The following is a 15548-nucleotide window of genomic DNA, read 5'->3' as shown; positions in this document are numbered from 1 at the left end:
TTATCAAGCTTGCATCAGCTCTGGTTTCCTTTATTTTCTTACCATTTTCTCAACCCGTTCGTGCATAGTACTGAAATAATACTGCGCTCAAAAACGTCACCACTTTTCTGTATGGCGTAGTGCTTACATTGATTCAATATAATTGTTACGGTTTATCACTGACGACGGTTGATTCCGTCAACAGGCATAGTCGTACTGCTCATAGTTCTTGCAAATGTTTCTTGTGCATAAAAAAGTACGGCTATGGTGGTAGTAGGGTATTTGCCGTTGTGAGATAATTACTAAATTGAAATGCACGATATTAATTCCGCAAGAAAAACTCTTTCCAAAATAAACACTTAGGTACTAATTAATAATAATAATTATAATAACGCACACACTCAACATTGCCCCGCATTAGGGAAACCCTGTGTCGCGGGTGCCATGGACACACATATAGACAACCACAAATTACATCCAAACTCACGAGAGAAATAAATGAAGGCCATACACATATTTCTCCCGAAAAACCTAAAAAAATAGTTTCGGGATTATGGAAATTCATGCGAACGTTATTTCGGGCAAATGTATTTTCGGTCTTCTGGTTCGTAACCCCGAGCCGTAGAAAGAGTACAACAATATTTGAAAATATTACTAACATGTATTAAAAAATATTTTAATAATAACATTAGCATCAAAGCGACTCTATGAAATTTTTGTTCTAAATATTTCAAACAATTGAAATTGACGTGATGGGTCTCGTTCGCCTTTTACGCAAGCAATGAGTCGGAAAGAGACAGTTAGCTATTTGATTATTTTGATTGCTTTTGTAATTTATATTTACGATTAATTTAAATATAAATTAAATACTATATATACTAGTGCATAAAAAAACACTTTTAAATGATAACTATGATAACACAATGTAGTATTTACTGAAAATATGATATACCACCCTGGTTTTTCACGTTAGTTGAGTAAATTTTACGAAGTTTTAATACACAATACGGCATCATTGACAAGCGCGCTGTCAGTCGAACAAACGAAGACTAAAGCGTGATTGACGCTCTGTATACGATTTTAACGCCCTGTAAGTTCGGACACTTTTTAGCGCGGACCCGACGTCCTTTTATTTGTAAGTCAATGGGCATCTAAATGCTTCAAGATTAACAACTATTGTAGTATTTTTCAGGCGGAGTGTTATGCTATTTTCTAAGCATTACTTTATATAAATATTCTCGAAGTTTATATTGTAAAAATTAGTATTTTTATGATTTTAAGATCTGTCTAAATTTTTCCTCGTAAACTTAAGTTTATTTATTTTAGTTATTTCAGACAATCAACGGCGATTTTTAAATAATATTTAACAAAATAAATTATATTTGTTTGTAAGGCCAATAACAGATCGCCCCGTGCTATTTAGACGGTAGTCGGTAAAAAGATTTAAACATAAAAAAGGAGCAATTGTATCCATTAAGAAAAACCAAATAGGTATTTTAAATTTAAGTAGTACCTAGACATAATATGGTGTATAGTTAGCTGGTTTGTCGAATTAAAATAGGGAATCCAACATAGGTACAAAATGGAAGAATAAATGGAATCGGCAAACGATGAGGCATGTTTATACCTAACGTCTTTCTTATTTTTATTAACCTATAAACTAAACCTTTGTAAAGGTCATACAACTATTGTGCATTCGCGATCAAATCGCACTTCGCTATTGCCACCGCAATGCATTAAACTGCCGCAATTCTATTGTGCCTCATTTCTGTATTGTGAATCCACCTTAACACAATAACACATGCGTATCGTGCATCGCATCGCTATTCGCATCGCCTATCGCACGAAAGTGAGAACGCGGCATTATTAAGTATAGCATCTATGGTCTATCTATATAATAGTTTAGTTTTTTATGGTTAGTTACATTTGTTTTGTAACTATTACATAATATGGTGGTTACAGGTTATAGACGACAAATCAATGAGCTTCCCTTCATACTTTAACAATTTACAATTTGCACAAAGCTTTACACTGGTTTTTTACAGTAATTTACACTCATAATAATAATAACGCACACACTCGTACTTTTATATACAAATATTACAACGACTTATTAATTAAACAAACGCTAAAGGAACTAAATAAATCCAAGTACTTAATTATATCTTAATTTAAATCGCTTCACCAGACGAAATTTTGCTAACGTTCCAAATACAGAGTGTACGATATATGCGTTCCACCATTAGTTCAAAATCGTATTAAAACATAACCAAAATTATAATTTATAACATAACTACAATTATAATACTTGTAAGTGCTAAATATAGCATTAGCACTTAGCGTACTCAAACTTGAAATTTAACATCAATAAACCAATCAGCTATTCCGCGTTTCGCACCAAACGTTAAATGCTACAAATAATATGTGAAAGTATTTCACATTATAATTGTTTCAACCAATGACAAGAGCCGCAAGTTTTACATAGAATATAGTGCCATCCTTGTGCCATCTATGAAATATTAAGCGAGATAACTCAGGACGAAGAAGGATTTTGTTTGTTAACTGCGTAAGTAAAGCACCGATAGATTGATGGTATGGCATTGAAATATTGTAAAATTATCTATATATTTATTATATGTAGTCGCTAGATGGCATTTGGTTTAATTTTCTTAACGTACTCCAATCCAAAGTGAAAAAAAGTTCGTTATAATTTTAGCATCTTTATGTCTTTCAAATTGTAATTGCTATAATTATTTTTTAATTTATCTTTATAATTTGAGCTATATATGATATTAACCATCTCTTGTAAATGGTAAGTCGCTAAAATACTTGCCGCGATATGCCAAGAAAAAAAAACTGCATCGTCAAATTCCGTCCTGAATCGAGTTAAAACTGATAGGTTAAGACTTGAAAATAGCAAGTGATAAAATATCAAGTGACGAGACAAATAACTTTCAAATATTTTATCGAAGACAAATGTTAGATAATTTAAAAAGTATCTCACTAATATTGAAATATTATAAATATTCTAAAATATGTTCGTTATTAAGTGTAAAAAAACTGAAACTCAGTTCGGTACAGTGTTTGAAGTTTGACAGACAGCCGTTAACCATGCCGCATTATGTCAGTTTAACAGTCACTCACGCACAGTCGTGAATTCATTCATGATCAATTTGTGTGTACTGGCGAACAGTCAGGTGCATAGTTTTGTATTTATTTATTCCAAAAAATATCATAATTAAAAAAATGGAATCTGAAGAGGAAATTGAGCATATAGAACATGATAAGCCCGCAGTTATGTATAACCTGTATTACATTTGTATGAGAAATAGATTCGTCATGTTTATCCGTTGTATGGATGCACAAATTACGAACAACTTTCGTGAGGCTGAAATCTACACGAGGTAAGCGACCTTTATTCTGTAGCTTATCTGTCTCATATCCGGTTAGATTTAATTAAAATACTATAACTATCTTAATCTAGTTACTACTGTTAATATTTCAGGTCCTGTTTTTAGAAGCAATATTTGTATAGTGGGAAAACTGTAAAAATATCAGTGTATTAAAACACACTCATACAAATTTGTTACTGTTTTGTACCTAACCAGCTAGTTACATATCCTTTTATGAGAAGGCTGGATGTTTGTTTTTTAATAAATAATATTAACTTCAAAACATAAACATCTCTAATTTGCTATTTCCTAGATACCTTACCTCTGTCCTATAGCATACACTGACTGCTTAATATTTTAAGGACTAGGTGAAATAGTAAAACATTATTCATATTTTTAACTACTTCAATGTTTGGGAATGTTGAAAATTTTGCTTTCAGTCTTTTTAGGTTTAAAAAAAATTAAACTGTCTATTCAAAAAGTAGTATAATTGTTTCATCATTCAGGACATAATAAGCGGTCTAATTGGTCATACTGCCAGATCTTAGATCAGATTGTAGTTTTTCTTCAATAGTATAATTTTCTGACATTTTTCCCAGGAAATATGAATTTATATCTTTACGGTGCTTATTTTGAAACTCGCTGACCATTAAAATAAATGGCAATTGAATTATTTTTTTATTTCAGGCCCGCCCAAGGCAACGGTTTATGGACTTGCGCTCTTCTTCCAGCTATTCTTATCTTTTATGATAATATATACAAAGTGTCACCACTCTATAAACTGATAACCTGTGTATCCATAGGTTTATTGGCCCATAGCATTCTTTATTTGCTGTTCTTCTATGTCTCATGTCTGGTGTTAAGAGATACTCTGAACGCAGGTTGCTTTTCTGCTGCATTTCTGTCGGCATTGCCTATCTATTTGAAGTTAGAGCAAAGTAAGTCTACTAGTGTTGTGACCCAGCTTTCTTATTACAGTAATATTTAATGTTATCTAATTGTGTTTATGTGCAGTACATACAATGAACACCTTCTTTTACCATTGTTTTATCTAAACCTGGTCTATTTTACCATAATATTGTTGTATTGATAATCATTTTGGTTTTCAGGTCTGGTTGTCGCCATAGCACTTCCATTAATGGCAATTTACATATTTACGTTTTTTTTAAAGCTGGCTTTGGTAAAATGTCCCAAAACATTTACTATTGGAGAAGCAATGCTGGTATCACAGGGCATGTCTCTGATTATTGTTACAATGATTGCCAGGGTGGTGCTTGGCAGCTATTATCCAGATTATGCAGAAACTGATGCTACAATGCATTTGATCAATACTTATGTCTTTGTAAGTTTATGCTTTTTAAAGTACCATTTTAGTGACAAATAGCCTCACATTGATATACATTTTCAATATTGTGTTTTAATAACTATTTACATATTAACGTAAAATCAGGCCTGTATACATCATTATGTACAGTACAACCTGAACATTAAGTTCTTCTTGTAAGATAGCAAAACTATTATCTGATTTCAGACAGTGTTCTCTACCGTCGGATTGCTTGTTGCAGTTCTGTACAATCTAGAAGAATATAACAGAACTTTTGATAAACTAGTTTTTATTATAAGCCTGGCCTTATTGTACACTTTAATAGTATTACATGTGTCCTATGGGTATAATTGCATACCAGCGTTTGTATATTTTATCTTTGGAAATTCAGTGAGAGTAAGTATTTTTTGTTTAAAAATATTTATATGTGAAGTGCCTCTGTGGCCGAATGTTACCGTACTGGTTTACCACGCAAAGGTCTCGGGTTCGATTCCCGGGCCGGGAATAATATTTGTATGGCCTACATTTATTTCTCTCGTGAGTTTGGGTGTAATTTGTGGTGTTCTATGTGTGTGGCCATAGCACCCCCGACACAGGGTTTCCCTAGTGCGGGCAGGATAGAAGTTACTGTTGTAATAAATGCATAAAATTATTTCTATTACTGTTCAATGCAATACTTATAAAAGGTATGTTATTGCATGTGTTTTATACAAACTATATTATTCCCGTGAGTTTATTTTATGTTTAGTTCTGTACGAATGCGTGCGAATACACATGACGTAAATTGGATTTTCCCAGTGTGGTATCGAAATGTTCAAAAGTAAAAAAGCAATAAATTGGCACTTTTTAGCAACACCTGGATTATTGTCTGCGTTCTTGTTAAGAAAATAAATAGAATCAACTTTTAACACTTAATGCAGAACAAATGGTTTTCATCCACCATATATTGCCTTTATTGACATTTGAGTAGTAAATTTAGAGATGACGTTGTCTAACTTCATACTTCTTTCAGTTATAATTAATAAACAGATTGTCAACGATCCTGTAGTTGCTGTTTATCCTATTACTATCATCTTTAGTCAATAAATCAATTTATTTGGTGTACTGATTTTGAATTTTTCTCAGTTTTAAACGTAGATATTCCTATATCTATATTTAAAACATAGATATAGGAATATAAAATGGTTTTAAACATCCGGTATCCGGTCAGATAGTTACGGATATCCGTTTCATCTCTATTTAAAAGTATTATCCTAAGTGATAAAATATATTTAATTTTGATGATATTATGTTTCGCAGGTCCGACTATTTTGTTTTTGGCTGGCGCTGGTGTTGTTGTCAGTGTTTATAATAGTCGTTCGTACCCGAAAAGGCGACAGGGCAAACACAGTAACACGCAAAGTGTTTCATTTATTAGCTACACTAGTTTTCATATCTGGAATTTTGCTTGATGTATACTTTATGACTCTTGCCGCTGGTCTGATCTTCTGTGTTCTAATATTAATTGAGGTATGTACATTTTTATTTTGATTATTGAATACCCCTACAAAAATAAGAGAAAAAAACATTGTTATTAATGTCGATATGTGATGTTTACGTGTGAATATTAGCTATGTGGTGTTGTGAGCACCTGTGGTAAATACCTACCAGGTTCTGAAACCGTTTACCTAACACATTAAATCTTGTTATCTATACTAAAAATAGTAAAAACCTATTACCTACCCATCTACCCTAGAGGTAGTCATTATTACAATAACATGTAATGCATTATTCTTACGCATGTATAACTCACATTTCATTATCGAACGACTATCTATCTAACTGCTGTTATTTGTTATGTTTGTAATCTTTCAGTGCACAACACAAAATCCTTTTTCCCATTTTATATTTTAATGTTATCTGTTATATTATTGTAGTTAATAACAAATGATAGTTGTATTTCAAAATCTCAACGTCCTCAAAAGTTACGAAAATTGCCTAAAAGGTTAACTACAATGTAAGTGCCTAAAATGTAAGTACAAAAGTTACTTACATTATTACGCGAGAAGGTCAAAAGTTGTGAAAAATGTAGGACGTGGAAGTGTGTGTCTGGCAACAGTATCATTGTCATGTTGTATGCAAAACTACATAACAGCTGAATAATAGGATAACTGACAACAATTTACAATAACAATTATTGAAAATTAACATAGCAGTGTAATTCATTATTGACAAGTAGTCGTTATTGCCATGTCTAAGGGTGCTGGTGAAATTACAGGCACATGGGACTTGTCAACTTATGTCTCAGGGTGACGGGCGCAGTGGCAGTGCCCGAGTGCCCCTGAGATCTTTGCAATTTAAAGCTTTGATTGGCACTGCAACTGTTATGGACAGGCGTGTAGCCTACCATTAGGCCCACGATTTGTTCGTCCCGTCACTAGATATAATAAAAAAAAACCAAGATGAACTTAAATTATTTAAGTCTTTGTCTAAAAAACTTGCCGCGAGCCCCACAGTGTTGTTACATTATCATCATCAACCCATGTCCCATTGTACGTCCTACGCCTGTAGGGCTAGCACGATAAGGCGCGACTTGCGCGAGAGCCACACAAAGCACGAGATCTCTATGCGAGAATAGCAGTATCTCGCGCTTTATGTCGCTCTCGCGCTAGTCGCGCCCTATCGTGCTAGACCTACTGGGCAGGGGTCTCCTCTAAGAAGAGTGTTTAATTAGACCATACAGATTTCATCACGAATGTTTCATGGATTATATCTACACTAAACGTTCATAAATGTACGTCACTTGTTATAAATTATAGTCATTCAAACCCACTGCTCATGTCATAGTCAACCCTGTCCACGGGCTGATCTGGGGATAGGGACCTGAAATTATAAGGTCCCTATTACACACAGATACCCTTACTATACACAGTACCCTTACTTTATTGGTAGATTAATGGCCCTTACCGTATAACCAAGGGGTAGATAGAGAGAGTCACTATAAACAAACTTAAGTCGAAATATATGTGACTGTTCACGTCATAGTAATGGCGTAAAATCGCATAATGCTAAAGTTTGTGATGCCTCTAATAGAACCTTACTTTGTTACAGGCAATAAGGAAATCTAAAATCAATCCAGTGTCACCCTTTTTACAGTACGCTTTTGATATTTACAAGGATCATAAGGTAAATGATTTTTTTGCATGTTTTATAGAGACAGGAATATTTTAATTCTTCAATAAGATTTTATTATTATAGTAATTTTTTAAGTCAAATAAATATGCAATGACTAATGACTGTTGCTATCGCAAACAAAATAAATAAAAATTAATTTATAGTGTTTTTTAAATGGAACAGTATAGGGAAATCCGAAACCATATAACCAATTTCTTAATGCTAATAGACTCAGTTTCTTATAAGGATGATTTCATTGTATCGGAAGAAAAAAATTGGGGCAACAGAAGTTGGTCAAATTTTTTTTTTTAATTCATACAAAGTTAATAACATTTTATGAAATTTGACAAACTTCTGCTGTCCCGATTTTTTCGTCCCATACAGTGAAATGATCTTTACATAAAACTGAGTCGATCAGCACTAAAAAAATCATCAATTTAATTCATTTTTACGGACAACTTACGCTTGACCAAAAAATTGACTATGCCAAAATTGTTTTGACAAAAAAAGACTTTTGGTTCCTAAGACAGTTTCTTCGTATCTTCTATGGTTTCGGATTTCCCCTTACTGTCTCATGAAAAAAACACTGTATTTTATTCTTGCAGGACAGTGGCAATTTCGCAATGACAGCGATTTATTTATATGTAGGGTTAGCGTGCCCACTAGTAATTGTTCCTCGTGAGGCAAAGAACCCAGAACTGGAGTTGCTGAGCGGGGTCCTGGCCATCGGCATTGGAGACACCGCCGCTAGTTGGTTTGGCGAGAAGTACGGCACTATGAAATGGCCTGGTTCGTTCATTGAAATGTATCCAAATATAATATACCTATTATTATTTTTACTTACTAAATTAGCAGTGAATGTAAAAATAGATATTCATATTAATTTTCTTTGTGACACATAAATTGAACAACTGCAGTAGATCAACAATGAATGATTTTTCATACCCTGAGGTTAATTTGGTATGGTGTTTTTCAATTCAATTTCAGACGGCAACAGGACAATGGAAGGCACAGCATTTAACGTATTAGCGCAAATGGTCGCTATTTATATGCTCAACATTTTTGGTAATTACAATTTTACTTTTTGCTGCATTCAATTATTATTTAGTGGCAAAGAACAAAAAAGCCTTTACGTTTAGGTTTTGTGCGTGAGGTATTATTTCGTATCATAAAAAAAATCGTTATCGTATCGCCGTTATCGATAGTTATACGTTTACACATCTATAGAAGATAGGTCTAACAATACGTCTGTAGCGATTTCAAGACTGGATCGACCTTAAGACTTTGTAACCCCATCGTTACATTAAAGGTATGGTCCCATACAAAAAATACACATTTTATTTTTTCATACTAAACTACTTCGATTTATGGCAAAATATGATATGACAATATTTAATTAGGACAATGGGATCTCTCGATTGGCATTTTTTTTAGAGAGGTATCGTGAACAAAAATCCAATGTCAGCAATATCGCATATCCGACCCACTGTGCGTCGCAAAGTTAAGATAAATATAGTGTACCTACCTGTCCCCAATTACGTCAATTTTTAATGTTCTCAAGTGATTTCCCGAATCCCGAAAAGGTCCAGGACCTAAAAAATATTGTCGTAAGGCAGTCTTTATTTTCTGTTTATGGTTTAGGTAAAAATACTACCTATTTTGATCCATGGTTAGCCTATTGTACTGCGTCAATTTTAAAAAAATGCTTACATTTTTAAATTGTATATAATGTATAATAATAATTTGTATTTTTTTCCAGATTTGTTAGACTCGCCGTACATGTACATTCGCACAGCGATAGCTGCAACCGTTTCCGCGTTGGTAGAGGCGCGGACGACACAAGTGGACAACTTGGTGTTACCTCTTGTTACTATTTTAGCTTTTCAGAGTACGACTATCTTATGATACATTGTAAAATATTAGTAAAACTTGAAAGTCTATTAGTCAATTATTACTGATTAAATGGTGTTGGGATTTACAAAATTGCCAAGTTATACTACGTTATTAAAAAATGAAGTAATTTTTTTTAAATCGATTAAGTAATAAGACATTTCCTGAAAAGGTACAGGCCATAATGACCCGAAGGAATGGAGGCACAAACGAGTTCTAAATATTGTTAAAGTTAGAGATACTTATGTAGCATTATTCCACGGGACCTGATGTGTATATTTTTAAGTCTTATACATATAAGTGTTAGATATGTATTGTAATTTTTCAAACATTCCATTTAACTATGCCAAAGAGTGAGACTTGACAGATGTTTGACAGTAATTTATTGTAAATGAAGTGCTTTAAAATAAAATAAATAGTTTATATACATAAATCATTGTTATTTCATTGAGATCATTACACATAAAAAAGAGGTTAGTAATTGCAATTATACTTATTTGCTTGATTCCTTAATTTACATTTATAATGTCATTGGTACTCATTTGTTCTGTTGTATTTATTTCTTGATTGCTGACTCTACTTTAACTTCGGATTTAATGATAAAGTTATTTTCATTATTTGCAGTGTTTGCATCATTACTGTCAGGGTTTGTTATATCTTCATTTGCAGTAATTATTTCTGGGTAGTCTGCTATACTATTTACAATAATTAAGTTAGTATTATTTGTGCTCTTTTCGCCATTTGCATTATTATTGGTAGCATTTGCTAGGCAATTTTTGGAATTATCATTTCTATTTATTGGCATATCTTCTGTTGCACTATGAACAACTTCTTCCTTTAATTCAAGTTTAATGATTTTCGATTTATCATCTACTTGATTCTTAATTTCGACATTATTTCTCTTGTTTTTAATCAAACTCCGCTTCTTCTTAAGTCCCTTACATTTAGATTTAAAAATTTTTTCTAAAGCTAATACATCATGTCTATGTATTGTCCAATCGATTATTGTGTGTTCTGCCAGTTTAGTGGGGTCATCAACGTCGTTATAAGGTGGAGTGTCAATGTTTAAAAAGCTCATTATTCTTTCTAACACATCATCCACATAGTAGTTTATCACTAAGTCAGCTTTGTTGTCCTGTAAATCATACATGAAACCTTTATTAATCTTTCACAGAATATATATTTCTTATATATATATAATTACGTCACCTGAAAGACAAAATATAAGTTCAGTGAAACTTACATGTTTTGTAGGTTGTAGATTGCAAATCACTAATGTTCCTCCATATTTAGCAGTTTCTAAAGGAATATTCCCACTTGGAATTATTTGCAATGTTGTGCCTAGACATATACTTAGATCAGCAATACTGAAACGGAAATAAAAAAAAAACTTAAAATTTCATTTAGTATTTATTAATAATTAGAAGAGACAATGTAGAAAATGTTTATAATTACATTAGACCTGGAATGTGTATGAGCACAGCTGGCCGCATGGGCGTAAAAGTGCAGTAAGTCTTAACCATAAATAATAGGAAAAAAAAAAATTATTATCAGTAGTTCCATGTACTGAATTCCATGTGGAATAATTGTAACCCAAAAGTTTACACCTTACACTGTACTAGTGGGAATAAATTTAATGTTTTTTATCTTTATTCCCATTAGTTCCATATTATCCATATTATTTATTAAACTTTATTGATCATAACACAGAATGGTACAAAAGGCGAACTTAATGCTAAAAGCATTCTCTACCAGTCAACCTTTGAGGAAAACGAAATTCACAAATGCGGAAAATTATGAATAATAACAAATATAATAAATATATAATGAAATATACAACAAACAAACCTAACATACATATTATCTGTAAATATAATACATATATTTATATATGATACATACAATAACAAGAAGATGATGATAATCATTGTGACAAACAATTTAAAAGTTGCTCCTGGACATTCTTTTTGAAAGAGGGTAAACTAGGAGACCTGATGGTAGAGCATTCCAGAGTGGAGAGTGAAGGAATCAGACATGAAGCCAGAATTAATGAGAGAAATAGAGAGTACAAGAGAGTTAATGGATCCAAGGGATACTGAAATTTACATTTCAAGTATTCTGGATAGTCAGGATTGAAAAAGAATGGAGTGCAGCATGCAGAGTAGTCTCTTCTACTTGCATAGACGGACAGGGAACCATTTAAGTTGAGCCCTGAAAGAGGAAACATGATCAAATTTGCGAAGGCAGAAGATGAAACAGCTAGCATTATTGAGAAGGTGGTCAAGCTTATCTAATAGATATTCATTAAGATCAGGGTAACAGACATCTGCATAATCAATGAGTGGGAATATAAGGGAGGTGACAAGTAAGATTTGAGTACTAATAGGAAGAAAGTTCCGAAAGCGGTTAAGAAAACGTAAAGAAGTAATAACCCTCCGACTAACCTCAGATACCTGTGAGGTCTAACTTAGTGAGGAGTCAATGTAGAGGCCAAGGTTTTTAACACTAAAGCTGAGCGGAACAGACGCGTTCTCATATACTATATGATGGAGTGAACTATAGTCAATCTTAGCTATATGTTTGGATCCACCTACGACAATAGCTTATACAGACAGATTCTTAAAGCTGCATATCATGGTTATAAACTATAAGCGCCCCAATTACACGAGGCGAAAGTTTTCGCGTGGCCGCCGCGCAGCGACCGCCCAGTTGCCGCCTTCATGTAGATTAATGGCGAATCTGAATTATATTTACTAAGCAACAACATTTAAATTTCTCTTAATAACACACACGGCCGCCGCGTAGACTAAGTTCAAGCCAGTCTCGCCCGCGACGTTCATTTAAGTTAAAACAAGAAAGCTAAGTAAATAGAGCGTATTTTGCCATGACAGTTAGATGCACGCGGTCGCTGCGCGGCGGCAACGAGATCTCCACTCGGCGACCGCGCGGTGTGCGCGCGATGAAATTTGTGTCGAATAAATGCTAAATTAATAGAACAAAAATCCACAAGGTAAGGGTGTCAATTTCAGTTTTTTGAATGCATTTAGATACAACTTAGGTTCCATCTTGTTTTTACCTTATATTCTAAATAATGTAGATGATTTATGTTACCTAGAGTGCCACTCTGCCATGAGCAAATCATTCTCAGGAAGACTATGTTCCCAGTCCAGGACTCCATCATATAATCGACCTCTGCATGGCCTGCCTCCTATATGCTCTGATGCACAGGGCACTCCACTGCACTTCTTGCCCACTGTCTCTACTGGACAATTACGGACAAATTGCCTAAAGAGGTAAATAAGACATGATTCAATTAAAGAAGAAAGTGTAGTTAAAGACAACTAGACAGGTTATCTTCGAAATGCATATAAAGCATTTGAAAAAGAAAACCCAAAACAAATTTTGCAAATATTGCGATTTATGTTTAGTAGCAGAACCCCTTGTGAAAGAGTTTCGGCAGGGAAGTACTGACACCTTACCTGTTTCTGCTGCCAAGCAGTAATGTGAGTTTCACTGTGTTCCAGTTTGGAAGGGTAAGGCTGCTGGTGGTATTTACTGGTACATGGAACTTGTCAACTATGTCTCAGGGTGTTGGGTGCAATGGCAGTACCCCTCAGATCTTTGAGATCTAAAGCTCTGAGTGGCGTTGCAACTGTTATGGACAGGTGTGTGTGAAGCTTACCATCAGGTGCAGGACTTGTTCGTCCAAGTTACTTGATATTATAAAAAAAAAATTCTTTTCAACATGTAAAGTTTGATTGCACAGTCAACAGCACTTTAAGCTATACATTTTTGTTCAAATACTGCCTATAGTATTTACAACAAAACAAGATCTGTCAATGTGTAGCTTGATGTGCTGCCGTCTGTACTTTTACAAACATTTAAGTTTCTGAAGAAAGAATTAAAATTGAAGATAATTTACCTTTTACATAAATTGCATTCATCAATAAACATGTTCCCATGAAGCTCAGCTAAATACTTTCTACTTAACCCAGACTTTAAATGAAGGCCATCAATATTCTGACTGACTATGTAATGGACTTTACCACATTCAACAAGCTTCTTAAGTATCATGTGGGTTTTGGTAGGCTTAGCATCAACAAATGAGATGTTGGTTGCGGGTTTCTTGCCTTGTTTTTCTAAGGTCCACACTCCATTTGGGCCTCTGTAAATTTTAATGTTGGTAGTTATACCATTAGTAATGACTCATCTTTCTACTTACTTCTTGTAGTAACATAGCCACCATAGAGCGAATGATACATAACATAGCCACAATAGGGTGAATGAAGAATGGGAGTGCGAACAGGAGATTCAAACCTGAATAGATTGCTCGAGCTATATTGAAGAGGATGGAGAAGGTTTTGTGCAGCCACAAACTATCAATAAAGCTCCAAGTGTAGTTGCTCCACTGCTACGCCTGACTTGTAGTGTTGTACAATGCTGGCTTAAGGAGCTCCATTTCAGCAATACTATACTTACATACAGGAAATGTTAATTCATCCATTACTTGATATGAACTTGGTGACAAACACCATTCTATATCGATTTTAGCTGTAAGATTTAAAGAAACGTACCTGAAATCTGGTATACCAGCTGAGGTGCTAATCCCAGCTCCAGTATGTACCACTACATGTTTGCTTTGGATTATCAATTGCGCCAAAAGTTCACATTTTTTGTTAAACTTATCTATTGAATCGAATTTCTGTAATGTGTATAATACTCATAGTTAAAAACTACTGTCTATAGGAAAAATATTATAATAAAATAAATATTTGATATTGAGAAAAAGGTTCAACTCACTTCGGGGACACCTAAGATACCCTTATGTTCGTACGGCGAAAGGCCCTCAGCGTAGTTGCAAGACATGTCTGAAAGGCTGAATGTAAAACAGGCTTAATAAATACGCGTCTATATAAAAATAACAAATGAAATATAATGACCTGTGTTTTCACAATTATCCGAAATTCCGAATCAAAAGAACAAGTTTGTTTTGTTTTGTATGCAGCGTTGCCCGTTGTCACCAATAATTGGTGATTAATTGCTAATGCCATTGCCATACCAATTGTTCAAAATTCCCAAAAATCAAGGTTAAAATGGGGAGATTGAATTTCGTATTTCCCACTAATTCCCCACATCTCGAGTTCTCATAATTTTATAAATCCATCGCTTAAAAATATAATAAACAATTATTAAGAAACTCAAAATGTAACTATTACGTTTGCTGGGAATGTAAATGACAAACAGGATGCAATGCAAATTATAAAATTAGATGACCGAAATGGATTATTTATTTTAATGAAATTCAACATTAATCAGACTTTCAAAAAACATAAATCATTTTTCTTAGCCTTAGAAAATTAAGTAACATAATTAATTGTTGCGCATTTGGTTGGTGACATTATGTGAAGGTTAGAAATACGAGGATGGATTGAAAAGCGGCTTCACATGAGGTATATTTTTTCATACTACCCTCATTTAATTCATATATCCATTGATTGTCACTGTGCAAAATGTTATTGGTGTAGTAGTTGTAGTTGTTTGTTTGTTGTGGCGGGTGCCATGGACACACACACATAGACAAACACAAATTACACCCAACTCACAAGAGAAATAAATGTAGGCCATACAAATATTTCTCCCGGCCCGGGAATCGAACCTGGGGTCTCTGCGTGGCGGTCCGGCATGATAACCGTTCGGTCACGGAGGCAGTTATATGACTTCATGTCAAGTTGTATTTTTTTCATGTTATATATATTTTAATAAAAACCTATATTAAAATATTAAAATCTGTTTTCTCATTTATTGATAGA

General features: G+C 33.8%; 2 protein-coding genes across 3 annotated transcripts; one reads left to right on the top strand and one right to left on the bottom strand.

Annotated features, from left to right (window-relative positions):
* The first annotated feature begins 3269 nt into the window (after positions 1-3269).
* LOC113234738 (dolichol kinase) lies at positions 3270-10115 on the top strand. Its single transcript, XM_026470201.1, has 9 exons — positions 3270-3383; positions 4059-4309; positions 4481-4713; positions 4903-5091; positions 5995-6204; positions 7786-7860; positions 8454-8637; positions 8836-8913; positions 9608-10115. The coding sequence occupies exons 1-9, from the start codon at positions 3277-3279 to the stop codon at positions 9751-9753; spliced, it is 1473 nt and encodes a 490-aa protein (XP_026325986.1). The 5' UTR covers positions 3270-3276; the 3' UTR covers positions 9754-10115.
* A 60-nt stretch (positions 10116-10175) lies between these two features.
* Positions 10176-15260, bottom strand: LOC113234786 (NAD-dependent protein deacetylase Sirt6). Of its 2 annotated transcripts, XM_026470271.1 has the most exons (7): positions 15208-15260; positions 14539-14614; positions 14313-14440; positions 13661-13903; positions 12850-13023; positions 10982-11105; positions 10176-10873 (listed from the first exon to the last, which is right to left on the bottom strand). In XM_026470271.1, exons 2-7 carry the CDS (start codon positions 14602-14604, stop codon positions 10295-10297), a joined length of 1314 nt encoding a protein of 437 aa, XP_026326056.1. In that variant the 5' UTR covers positions 14605-14614; positions 15208-15260; the 3' UTR covers positions 10176-10294. The 2 variants fall into 2 exon arrangements, with proteins under 2 accessions (XP_026326056.1, XP_026326055.1); XM_026470270.1 differs by lacking the exon at positions 15208-15260 and having other exon boundaries at positions 14539-14744.
* Positions 15261-15548: the final 288 nt, after the last annotated feature.

The sequence above is a fragment of the Hyposmocoma kahamanoa genome, unplaced genomic scaffold (genome assembly GCF_003589595.1).
Source record: "Hyposmocoma kahamanoa isolate Upper Pololo Valley unplaced genomic scaffold, ASM358959v1 86, whole genome shotgun sequence".
NCBI lineage: Eukaryota > Metazoa > Arthropoda > Insecta > Lepidoptera > Cosmopterigidae > Hyposmocoma > Hyposmocoma kahamanoa.
The sequence above is the reverse complement of the archived record's forward strand: the minus strand, read 5'-3'. Positions and strand labels throughout refer to the sequence as shown.

Excerpts from the sequence above, each read along its gene's own strand:
- LOC113234738 (XM_026470201.1), top strand. The coding sequence starts at position 3,277 with ATGTATAACCTGTATTACATTTGTATGAGAAATAGATTCGTCATGTTT. Across the intron at positions 6,205-7,785 it reads GTGTTCTAATATTAATTGAG|GCAATAAGGAAATCTAAAAT; the intron begins GTATGTACATTT and ends ACTTTGTTACAG. Across the intron at positions 8,914-9,607 it reads TTATATGCTCAACATTTTTG|ATTTGTTAGACTCGCCGTAC; the intron begins GTAATTACAATT and ends ATTTTTTTCCAG.
- LOC113234786 (XM_026470271.1), bottom strand. The coding sequence starts at position 14,604 with ATGTCTTGCAACTACGCTGAGGGCCTTTCGCCGTACGAACATAAGGGT. Across the intron at positions 13,024-13,660 it reads GAATGCAATTTATGTAAAAG|GCAATTTGTCCGTAATTGTC; the intron begins GTAAATTATCTT and ends TTACCTCTTTAG. Across the intron at positions 11,106-12,849 it reads ATGGCAGAGTGGCACTCTAG|TATTGCTGATCTAAGTATAT; the intron begins GTAACATAAATC and ends TTTCCGTTTCAG.